This window comes from Triturus cristatus, chromosome 7 (assembly GCF_964204655.1).
Source record: "Triturus cristatus chromosome 7, aTriCri1.1, whole genome shotgun sequence".
Lineage (NCBI taxonomy): Eukaryota > Metazoa > Chordata > Amphibia > Caudata > Salamandridae > Triturus > Triturus cristatus.
In genome coordinates, this window is record NC_140590.1 from 1,686,434,220 (window position 1) to 1,686,447,019 (window position 12,800).

At 44.4% G+C, this 12,800-nt stretch overlaps 1 protein-coding gene across 1 annotated transcript in view; it reads left to right on the forward strand.

Moving 5' to 3' along the window:
- Positions 1 to 1,864: 1,864 nt before the first annotated feature.
- LAG3 (lymphocyte activating 3) overlaps positions 1,865 to 12,800 on the forward strand; it is a 35,699-nt gene continuing 24,763 nt past the window's right edge. Inside the window, exons 1-3 of the mRNA XM_085614616.1 lie at positions 1,865 to 2,390; positions 4,869 to 5,016; positions 10,337 to 10,554. Of these exons, the coding sequence (XP_085470742.1) occupies positions 2,309 to 2,390; positions 4,869 to 5,016; positions 10,337 to 10,554 (448 nt within the window). The 5' untranslated portion in view covers positions 1,865 to 2,308. The remainder of the gene's footprint in view (positions 2,391 to 4,868; positions 5,017 to 10,336; positions 10,555 to 12,800) is intronic.

The following is a 12,800-nucleotide window of genomic DNA, read 5'->3' on the forward strand; positions in this document are numbered from 1 at the left end:
GTTTACCACTAAGGACTAACAGCGATGAGAGTTTCCCGCACTGCCTCTGTATCCGTCCAGAACTCAAGAGTGCTTTAAGCATTAATTCTGTCTGCAATGTATGTATGTACGAGATTTATAAAGCGCAGGAATCACCCCCGTAGGGGTATCTCCGCGCTAGCATAGACAAACAGAGCAGGCTGACATGGCTTTACAAGGCTTAGATCTTAAATAATTCCGTCTTGAGGAGTTTTCTGAAACGCATCAAGCTAGAGCAATTCCGCAGGACCTCTGGCAGGGAGTTCCAGTGTTTAGAGGCCAGGAAGGCGACTGTTTTGCCTCCAGTTCGACTTTTCTTAAAACGAGGAACCACCAGAAAACCTCTATTTTCTGACCTCAAATTCCGGTTTGGGCGATACAACTTAAACTTATCCGCCATATAGCCAGGGCATTTGCCAAAGACTGCATTGTGTGCAAAGCAACAGAGCTTAAACTTAATTCGCTGGCGAATAGGAAGCCAGTGAAGTGACTTAAAAAGTGGCTCAGTGGTGGTACGAGGTGGTTTACTAAGGACTAAGCATGCGGCCATGTTTTGGACAACCTGTAGTCTACTAAGGAAAGCCTCCTTTGCAGATGCCAATAAGGCATTACAGTAGTCAAGGCGACCGATTATCAGAGCCTGAACTAAGGTTTTGCGTACTGTCAGAGGCAGCCAAATGAACACTCTGCGCAGCATACTCAAGATGCGATAGCAGGTCCCAGCAGTGGTCATAACTTGATCTTTCATTGACAACCGTATGTCCAACTGAACTCCTAAATTTTTTGCCACCAAAGTAGGAGAGGGGGCGGGGCCCAACACCGCCGGCCACCATCCAGGCGTCCACGAGGTGAGTGCAAGACCAAACAACAAAATTTCAGTTTTGGCCACATTTAGCTGCAAAAAGTGGTCCGTCAGCCATTCTGCTATGGCAGTCATGCCTTCCGCAAAACGTTGATCCATTAACTCCCTATATTTATCAAAAGATAGGAGTAGTTGAGTGCCGTCTGCATAAGAAAATGGCTCAAAGCCAAACTTTTGAATAGTTTTAGCAAGGGGGGTCACATAAATATTAAATAAGGTCGGGCTTAGACATGAGCCCTGGGGCACCCCCTTACTGAGCTTCACAGTACGTGAGCGAAATGGGCCTAGATTAATAGTTTGTGTGCGCTGATCCAAAAATCTAATAAGCCATTTCAATCCGCGATACATTTTATTTCGTATGAATATTCACAGAGCAAACTCTTTGACACTACCTGAGGAAGGCAGAAGCGGATTCGATATTGTTCTTTTTTTATTTTATTTACTTTATATGTGTCCGTTTATGTCAATGTATCTGCATGTTTTTTATTTACATATTGAATTAAAATGTAAGGCACTGTAAAGCATTTTATCAATGTTATGATTTTTCCTATGTCCACACAGGCGAAACAGGCCATTTACCATGCCTGCACCGAAGCTTCCCAGGTATGACCCCCACAAGCTGCATTTCATCGGTTGAGACTCTTGTTTGTGTCATCCGCGAGCCAGATTTTAGCGCTGTGAAGTGTGGGGAGGCGTGTGGGAAGCGACAGTCCAGTAAGAAGGCGCATGCGCAGGAGCAGCCTCACTCTTTCCACAGCCGCAAAGGGATGCTTCGCCAGCTCAGAGAGTTTTCCAGGAGTGGGTTATTGGGTGCGCGCACGTGCCGCCTGTGACAGGACCCCGCCACGCTCCTCGCTGCTGCCCCATTGGCGGGAACCAGCCTGGCTCTGACGTCACCCTTCAGCACGAGGAGGGAGGGCTGCCCACTTACCGAAACAGAGAGCGGCATAATACAGGTTTATTAACCCAGAGCGTAAGGAAGCAGGGGTCAGATTTAGAAGAGAAAGACAGACAGCAGCACATAGAGATAGAGGATTATAGAGGGAGAGAGAAAGAAAGAAAAAAAGAAAGAGAAAGAAAGAAAGGAAGGAAGAGAAGAAAGAAAGCAGGGGATAAAGAGCGCACTTCGAAACAGTGTGCAAAAAGAGCAGAATAGGAAATCTAACGCACTAACAAGGAAAAGCAGGAGATCAGAAACATTAAAGAGAGGGTGTGAACGATACTGGCTATTTGGGAAAGAGAAGCGAAAAGGAGATACAATAAGTGGAAAGAGGGAGACGGAGAGAGGGGAAGTGTTAGGAAGCGAGGGAAGGCGCAGAGAGTGAGTACTAGAAAAAGAGAGCGGAGGAGAGGTGTGGGGAAGTCTGGAGTGGTGTTAGTGAGAGAAGAAAGCAGGTGGAGAACAGAGGAAGGCTCCAGAGGGGAAACATGCTGCCCTTGGGGAGACACCTCAGGCTTCCAGATGTGATGCTCCTTCTCTCTGCAATGACCCTGGGCTCCTCCGCTGCAGGTAAGGACGGGAGCGACCAACATGCACATAAAGTGTGTGGTGGAGTACTGCCTTAACAAGGCATCCATCTATTCATTCATTCATTCACCCCACCACCTGCCCTCCCCCGTAGCCTCCAGTATGACACCTGTCTACCCCAACCACATCTTCATACTACTAATAATACAACCTCTGCCCACTTTTCCTTTCCACCTCTCTTGCAACCTTCATTCGCGCCTCCATTCATCCATTCTCCACCTAATATTCCACTCAACCACCAACTGCCCAATCCATCCAATCATCCTCCCTCTATGTACTCCTCCAGTCATCCACTAACTGCTCAATCCATCAACACATCCACCCTTTGCTTACTCCGCCACCCATCCAACTAATCCATCCACAGACACACCCACCCTCTACTTACTCCACTTATGCTCCAAGCCTCCATCCATTCATGCATCCACCCTCTGCCTACTCCTCCACCTATACACCACCTACCCCAGCCATCAATACCCTCTCCCTTCATCCACCGGTAAATCCTGCTCAGTCCACCCACTTCTCCATCCATCAACTCTTACTAAAACGTTCATCCAAAGTCTGCTGGGTGGGACTATATTCGAGTGAGTACTCTAACCCAGTGTCCAGTTGATAAATGTACCTTACTATGTGAAATCTGTCTACGGGGCTTGTATCACGAAATTCCCATGTTACGTTTTGTTCTCTGCAGCAATAAAAACACTGGCATATGAAGAAGGAGCCATGGCAGAATATATACTTTTTTGTATGTTAAAGCAAACCTTTTCAGTAGTGTTTAAGGTCTCGCCTAAGACTGCACACTTGCGTGGTCACTTGCGAGAGATATTGTATATTACAAGGGGCTTGGAGTTCGCCCTCTAGTTACCATTCACTGGCTTGACTGTCACTCTTATTTTCTGCCTCTTAATTGACCAGCATGTGGCAGTTTCACTTCCTCTTTTTTCGAGAGGAGCATGGACCAATTACGGTTGGCTTTCCTTTTGATTAGTGTCCTTCAGTTGCTCACCTTGTGATTGAGGTTCTGTTTTTCTTTTTTTCTTTCTCTTCTTCCTGTCGTGTTGTCTCTTCCCAAACCCCCACCCCCTGTTGTCCATATTGCTTCTTTTCTCCCACACCCCCTTGTGGTATGTAACCCTCTCACTACCTTTATCTGTGTTCCTTGCAACCATATAGATGCAATTTTTGGCTTTGCCAGTGCTTGTTGAACTAGTGATGTAAACCATAACAATAACACAAAAGGCAAAATGCTGTATTTTTTTGTTTTTATATCTCAACCATCACGTCTGTTAAGGATTTCATATAGTTTAATAACTAAGCTACACAGTTTGGAACCTGGCCATCTAGTTTGAATCTTAGCCTCTATTTTTCACAAACAAATTGTGTGATTCTGAGCTAATTGCTTCATCTCATTGAGCCTAAAATGTATATACGTGACATGCAATTCTAAAATGTATTGTAGGTGTGTATGTCAAAGACGTATGTGATCTTGTGCCAGTCTCCTATTGCCGCATTATGTACAGCACTTTGATTCCTACATTAATAATAATTCAAGTACATAGCAGTATGATGCTTTTCAAGGATGCATCCATGATGTCTCCAGCCTGTCCTTGCAGAGACGTTTTAAGGCATGGGCAAAGTGGGCTCTGGCTCGGGGCCCCCGCCTTTCAATGGGTCCCTTGATAGAGCCAGCTCTGTTCTGTAGAGAGTCTTGCACTGATGACCTTGAGTAATTCTTAAACAGATTGTTGCAAATAGCATTTTCTTCTTATTTAATTTTAGTCTGGGTAATGCGTGAGATTCTATTTCAGACATTTTGCAGACAATTGTGTTTTTGTTTCATGCAACATCCATAAAACAGGATCTCAGATATGAGAGATGGGAGGATGTCACAGAGATTATTTGCAGAAATATTAATGAGCTGCAGCTGAGTCACAATATTGAAGACATACATCACTATTCCTCAATATTAACTATACACACATTAAAAATTTGGACCAGTGTGTCTGCGCACTGTTTGTGTTCTGGCTAAAAAGGAAATTAGAGAGCTGAAACAGGATCATAAGTTCAACGCTGGTCCGCACAGAGACCCAAGGCCGGACTGGCCATAGCAGGCACCGGGCATTTCCCCGGTAGGCCGCTATGGTGGGGGCCAGTTTTGGGCCCCTGGGGGCCATTTTTGTTACCAGGGGTCGGCAATATCGGCCCCCTGTAACAAAATCGGCCCAAACCGGCACTCGCAAACTGCTCGGCTGCACTCCCCCTCACCCCAGGGGGGGCCAGCTGAGCAGTTTGTCAGGGCCGGTTTCTGTTCCCAGTCCGGCCCTGCAGGGACCCCCAAAATACATTTGGCCCAGGGCCCCCAAAATCCTTAAGATGACCTATGTCCTTGTTCATGTTTTGATGTCTGGCTTATGATTTGGCTTCTGAAGAAGGCAGTGAGTGATGTGTGACTGTCTCTCCTAGTGGACACTGAGACATCTCCATGGATGAAGGTGTTTGCTGAAGAAGGAACAACTGCCCTCCTCCCCTGCACTCTGACTGCCCAGCAGCTTGAAGCCGGGAGGAGTGAGAAGTATGCCAGGGTCTCTGCAGACTGGTCCAAGGAGGAAGGGTAAGAGTGCACAGGGAGCTGGGGATGCTACATGGATGAGCGGAGGGATACAGCAGAGCATGTGGTGCTGGGACATTTGGGCAATGTGAGGATGCACTACACTCTTGTGCTGTCTCTTCTAGCTGCTCATTGTCCTCTACTTTCTTCTATCACTTCTCTACTTGTGTAAATGTGTTTCCTGGTTATCTTTCAGAATGTATTAGTTTTAGTGCTGCTTACTTTCCATACATTTGATTTCTACTTTAGCTCTTATTACTCTCCTTGTTTATTTCTCTATTTTACCTTTTTCTCTTTTTCCAATTTTTCTGATTTTTCAGTTTCTCATTGTTTTCCTCATGGTTTGCGTCCTTAAAGTTTTCTCTCTTAGCTGAACCCTTTATATTTCCCTTTAGATTTGCTAATCTCTTTTTTCCTTGTTTTGTTTCTCATTATATTATTTCCCCCTTATTTCCTTCTCTCAACTCTTCAACTTTTTCTTTCTCAGTGTTGCTTTTCTCTTCTTTTAGCTTCTATTCTGTTTACTCTTTTCCTTTTCTCTCTTTATTGTTCTTTCCATTTTTACTTTCTGTCTTCTTCTTTTCTGGTTTTGCTTTTCCATTTTCTTTTGTTTTTTTCCCTTTTCAATAATGGTCTCATGATACATTTCCAGCATTGTTCCTCCTCTACAACATTTTCCATTTATTTATGTATTTATTTACTTATTTGCTATGGGTGTGGGGGGGAGGAGGGGAGGAGAAGTCATGCCATTTTTAATTATGAGCCTGACTCTGAAAAAGAAATAATGGTCCCAAAAATGTAATAGATTCACAAATAAAAAGAATGAAGTGTAAATTCGAATAATCATGGACTACTTGTGTTTAATTTACTTACTCTTAAATAGATTAAACATAACTAGGTGAGTGTCATGAGGAGTAGAGTAGCAGGTAACGCAGATGACGTTCTACGCCCACAAAAGTAATTTCCATGGCAGGCTCAAAGAATCACACAGAAAGATTTGCTTCTGTTTTTCCTCATCGCAAAGTATTCAATTTTCATCCTGGTGTGAAACACAATATGGAAAATATGTGGAAGTAAAAATGTTTGTCAGCATTCATTATCTAGCTGAAATAGGAACTCTGTAACCATTTAAAAACTCGTCTGTCATAACTTCATGAGAAATATGTCTTTCTTCTCTTTCCACTTCACAAAGTGAAAACAAAAACAATCATTTTCCTCTAGTTACATAAGTGGATATTTGTAAGACCCCTCGTCCACCCCTCCACTAAGGATTCACAATACAAAGGTAGAGGTACTTATTTAGCACTCCATTGAGATTGCCACCATTAGGATTAAGATTACTACTGAAATTAAGGATACAGTAATGGCAGTGTTAGGGTTAAGAGTAGGGTTAGGTTAAGGGGGGACTCGGCCTAGCCTTAGTTTTAGCTTTAAGGGGTCCTCTAGAGGTTGCAGGTAATGGGATGGACACAACATTTGTCAGCTATTCCCTCCACCCACCTCTTGCATCTCCAGCCCTATAAAGAGGTTTAGTGAGAGTGGGTCGTGTTAACAAAGGCAGAATTGTCACCTGCACCACTGTGGGTAAAACCCTACCTGCTAAACAAGGGCATTTGACTTGGGATCAGAAATCAGGTCCAATGTAGGGCAGACAGTAGGGCACTATGTCTGAGGGATTTTTCCTGTTTGGGTTCTCCCTGTACATTATGGCATTACCAAGCAGGACCCACCTACCCTCACATTGGATGTAACTCCCCTTGGACTTTGGAGCATATGCATATTATTTTTGGAAGCCAAAGCCCGTGCTTTGCGGGTTTGTATTTGGGAAGAAAAGTGTTGACAAGTCTGCCATTCTACCGTGCCGCAGTGGCTCGATGGACCTTCTGTCAGGGTATTTTTTTTACTGAAGCAGCTACTGCGGCAGAGGGTGGATCTTTTTGGTGAAAAAACAACCCAACTCTTAAAAGCCAACCTTTTTGAAACTCTAGATCTAAAAGGCCGCCTGTGGCAAACAAAGCCCACCAAACCTAAAAGGCCAGCCTGTGAGTAGCCAGAGTCGAAATGGAGCCCTCGGTGGTAGGTGTAGAGTCAAGTTTAGGGGCAGGATTAGTGTTACGGACGGGGTTATGGTTAGTATTTAGGTTAGGAACAAGGGTTAGGAGTAAGAGTGGGTTGAGGGCTGGGGAAGGGGAAGGGGCATACATAGGGGTTAGAGTATGTTTATGTTTGGACTAGGATAGTTCTAAGGGGCAGGTTTAGTGTTAGTGTAAGCTTTAGACTTAAGCCTCTAGTTAGATCTAGGACAAGTGCTACCGTTATGGTTTGTGTAACAATAATTGTTAGGATTAGGGCTGGCACACTTATGTTTGGAATAAGTGTATTTCTTGTAGTAGTATTTTCTGTTTGCTATTCTCAGCAGTGATTTTTCGCTGTAATGGATTCTATGTGGTGGTGTGTAGTTTAATCTTGTGTAGTAAATGGGGACTGTTCTTCTTGCATGACAGAAAAATGAGAGATTCTGCATTATTTTGGTAGGACACAATCAAATTCCCAGGACTCGAAGCACGCCCTGGGGCCAAATTTCTTGTTTTCATGAAGCGTTTGAGCATGAATGTGTAAACATGAGTAAATTGCCGCAGGGGGAATAACAAGGGTGTCCAACTAGCATGGGTGCAAATTCAGGACGGTAAGTGTAAAACTTCAGGACAGAAGGTCAAAGTTCAGGACAAAACTTCGGGACAAAAGGTACGTTTTACAGACACATCAGAGGAAGTTGCGCGAAAGTATAAAAGTGAATAAATAGACAACCACTTAAGTACAAGTCAAAATACGTTTATATTAGGTTGAGACATTCGTGCACTTCACAGTTTTTCAGTATGCGTGCAGCTTTGAGCACCTGTGCAGGGCTTTTTGTGGCATTTCGTATGATAATAATCTATTTATATGGTTACCACACTGGGTTGTCCAGTGTGATATTTTGTTTACAAATCAGGGTCCTGAGCAGGCATGTTTGGTGAGAGAAGTGGTCCGAAAGATCTGCTCGGATACACTTTGTTACTAGCATCTCATATCTGAGTGCCATTGTGAGATGTAAAGCGGCACGCATAGGTGAACTAAAGGGAGGATTGCTGTGATGAACCCACTATAGGGAACGCATTATGGGTGTGTCAGCAAGTGGAACTTAAAATATGGAATCTGACTTTTCTTATGGGGGGCTTCGCAGAGAGTTACACAAGCTGACGGCAGTCATAAAGGTGCTTTTCTCTGCAGCGTTCTTAAAGAATACACTGTCGATACACTATTACATAGTTTATTTTTGACGCCTTGCCTATTGCTATAAACAGAATATGCATCTCAAGCACAGCTCATGGCACTATGAAGCTCTCCCTAAAACCTTACACCTAAAACAAAACATGTAAACATTACTAATTACATTCAAGTAGCAGTTGGGTGTCACTCAAAATGTCATATGCATGATGTATAGACCCCACACATAAGCGCACAGCAAATACAGAATAGTAACACATAGGCAAGAGAGTAGCCAGAAAATTTCAATACCTCCCACTTTGAAGAAAAGCTCTTATGGTACCAAGAAAGCAAAGCAAGTCATCTCAACCCTTCCCAGAAGAGCTCTCTTGTCCAAGGATCTAACCATTCATCCTTCCATCAAACCCCTGATGTCCACCATTTCAAATTTACATTCTGTCATCTAATAATTCTTTCATCCATCATTCTGTCTTTCACCATTCAATCTGTCCTCCCATCTGTGTGCCCATCCATATCCAAACCATTTCAACCATTTGCATACCTATCCATCATCTATCCTTCTATCCATCATTTCACTCATCCATCCCTTCATCTACCCTTTCACTCATCCATCCATCATCCATCCATCAACCCTTCCACCCAATTTATCATTTCACTCATCCATCCACTCCTCCATCCATCCAACCATTTACCCTTTCACCCAAGCCATCCTTTCACTCATCCATCCACTCTTCCACTCATCCATCCATTCACTCATCCATCCAACCATTTACCCTTTCACCCACCCAGCCATCCTTTCACCTACTCATCCATCCACCCAGTCACTCATCCATCCACCCATTCACCCTTTCACTCATCCATCCATCCATCCATCCTTTCTTCCAGCTCTCCACCCTCCCTTTCACTCATGTATGCATCCTTTCACTCATCCATCTTTACATTCTTCTTTTCATTCATCCATGCACCCGTTCGCCTATCCATTCTGTCAATCATTCATCCATGCTTTCACTCATCCATCCATCCTCCCTTTCTCTCTCCATTCCCCTTTCACTTAGCCACCCATCCTTCCATCCACCCTTCACCCAGCCGCCCACCCATCCAGTTGCAGACAGAAGAGGCCCCCTTCAAGAACTTCACCCTCGCTGTAGTTCCTAAAGCAAGGGGTGGGGGAGGGTTCACTATGCCCCTGCATGTAGGCAATCTGAAAACTTGGAAGTCATAAGTCATGCAGGATGCAGAGCGCCAGGATCTGAGGTGACTGTGACATGGTGTTGTTTCCAGGGCTTAAGTGGGATAAACAAACTGGGGGTCTCTCCAAGGGGCGTGTCTGATGTAATTAAGGGCGTGGCTTAAAACACCTCAGCTAAAAATATGTGCTGAGCAAAATGTTCTGCACGACTTGTATTTTTCTGTTTCTATCATTGCATCCAGTAACATTAGACCTACAACAAGCCATGACTATTGGCTTTGTCATTGGATGTTAGTTGCATAAATTAAATAAAAAAGCATCAACTATGGCTTAGTTATATATAATAATAAAAATGCTTGAGCTCTGAAATGATGAGACTGTGTAAAAACTATAACATCTTCTTTTTAACTTTGTACATTTGCTTTGTACATTTCTTCCCTCTAACCCTAACAGAATGCCCTGCCCTAGACCCTGGCAGGAGGAGGCCCACCACATGCTGTAACACCCCAAACAGGCCCATTGTCATTCTGTACGTGGCAACCAGCCGGCAGACAGAAGGACAATGGGCGGGGTGGAGCTGCTCTTGTGCTCCGAGGATGAATGCGAGGCAGCCCCAACCGAGAGCTGAGGGCTCTCACAGGGGAACAGCTCTGCTCCCTGCAAGGCCCAAAATTATGGACAAAAGGTGTACGTAAAAGGGATCCTCACGGACAACGGACGTGAGGTCCAAATCACTGACAGTCCTTGAAATTTACAGACAGTTGGTCACCCTTGGAATAACGTTGCTAGTTTGTCCTTCTTTTGTGTCTCCTCTCCTCTAACTCTCACGGTTCCGTGACCCGCTCTCTCTGCTTTCTTCCTCCTCAGGCAGGGTAAGCGCATCCTCTCGATCGGTTCTGGTGGGCTCCTGTTCCAAGGGCGTTGGATCCGGCCTCGCGCCAGCATCCAGAGATCTCTCTTTCCAAGTGGGGACTTTTCTCTCCGCCTCAGTCCTATCCAGTATGAAGACGCCGGACATTACACCGGGGAGGTTCATTACGGGGAAGTGCGGCAGAAGTGCCACTTGCTGCTGCACGTCATCAGGGGTGAGTGGGAAAACATGACACCACCATGGGTTTAAATAACAACTTGTTTTTATCCCTTGCTACCACAGGTGTTTGCTGTTTAACGCTGCACACGGCAGGTTTGCGTATACTATCTAAATGAATGACGATCGATGTATCAACTTCAGATGGACGAAAAGTTGACTTGCACTTGCTGGGATTCAAAGTCATGACCAGAGATCATACAGATGTCAGCAGCGAGCGTTTAACTCAGAACCATCTTTCAATATCGAAACAAGTATCTAGCTATCTAGGTTCCTCACAGGCAACTTTGGCTAAGTCATATAACAATTGGCAAATGGTGTAAAAAAATAATATATATCGACATGGTACATATATGTGGCGTTAAGTATAGTAAAACTTTTGTTACCTGTAGAAACTTACCTTCACAATATTTTTTGTCCTCGCTATTCTTGACACCATATTTTGCGCACACAATATTTTTTCTCAGATATTCTGTCCAAACACCATGGTGGGTGATGAGGGTGGTGCCTGGGCTTTGGTCACAAGTTTCAAATAAGACAGTTTAGTGCAGCTGTGCAGTAAGGTGGGCTCAGTGGGTTGATGCTCCTCCTGCAGAGATCTGTGCAAAAAGCTGCAAGCCATAGATTTGAGGTTAGGCTGTGACAAATGTGCCTTTCATAATTCAGAAATGGATTAAAAGAGTATCTTTAAAGTGGATACTTGAAAAAGTGAAGGCCATCCAATGGCCTGTAGGGAAATTGTAAGATTATTCAATAGATGGGGTTTACTTCTGACACAGCTGACTCTGCCCCAGCTCTGCCAGCCTTTTGGAGCTAAAGACCTGCGGAGAAATCTTTCAGTCTCCCCTTAATGCACTTTGGTTCTGAATTCATCAGTGGTGACTGTTACTTAAAAGTTAGTATGGCTGGGGCAGAGTCAGCCATGTCTAACTAATGCTTTCATCTTGCGTAGACCAAATAAATGACCACAAACGTGACTGACAATGCTGCAGCCTTAATAAACCTCTGAGACACATACCAATTGGCCTATGTCTAGACAGAAAAGGTAGTTAGGGCTGGGGCTGGGTCATGAACGTACTCCACAGTCCTCCACAATGTCATAGTCCATCAATGACTCATTGTGAATTAGGTACCTTATAGCGGTCACTGATAGGACTTCAGTAAGATAGCCCTTTGAGAAGAAGTTCCCTCCTGTAGAAACCAGTGGCGGCAGCTTTTGAAAAGTAGTGGTAGGGCGGGTGGAGGGGGGCGGGCTTGATTTAAAAAAAAAAAAGCTCACTTACCTGAAGGGTACCGCTTCTCCTCTGTCCGATGCCGGAAACAGGAAGCACACAGGCTCCCAGACTCCCCTAAGCCAATCACAATGCTGCTGTCACCAGCATGACAACAGCTTCGTGATTGGTCTGAGCGGCCTGGTTCGGTGCTCAGACAGGGAGTGGGAGCCTGTGTATGTTCTCCATTCGGCTGTGCAATAGAGCCTGGTGGAGAACATGCTAAGTGCGCATGATGGTTTGGCAGGCCCAAGACGGCTGGCCGAACCGCCATGCGCACTTAAGTGCACAACCCTTCCTCCTCCCTCTCCCTGTGACAAAGCCCAGCCCTGCCCTACCCTAACCCAACTTGGGCTACATAGAGAAAAATAAAATGATAATAACGTTGCTTTATTAACGTTGTGTTATCATTTTATACACTCAGTGGGACGACACCCCTGGAAACTAGCGTGGAATCTGAATGGCAGATTCCACACCATTTCCCATAGCTTGATGGGTTAAAGTTTCTGCTGCAGACACCTTTCGCTAAAATGGAGGGCATACATTCCTAGTAAGGCAGCTCAGGGGGCAAGGTGTTTTTTTAACCTGCAGGTGAGAAATTCCAGTCTCTATGCAACAGCTTGGTGGGTTAACGCAACTACTTCAAAAATCAAGATGTGTCCTGCGGGTCAAGTCTCCAGTTTTCAGTTTACTCTAAAACAATTTCTGCTCTGTGAAACAGAAATGTCAGTCTTAGTACAAAATATGAACTATCAACAGAGATAACAAAAATAATAAAACCAGGCTATCAGGTAATGAAATAGCTAAAAAAAATAGACTGATAAGTAAATAAATAAATTGAGACGTACATTCAACCTAGTCATAAATCAACATTGTTAGAGAAAGACGAGGCAGGGTGTAATAAACAGAATAGTGAGCTGCAGTTAAAATAACAAGTCACATCGGCTGTCTATTCTTCCTGATGCTTGTGGCT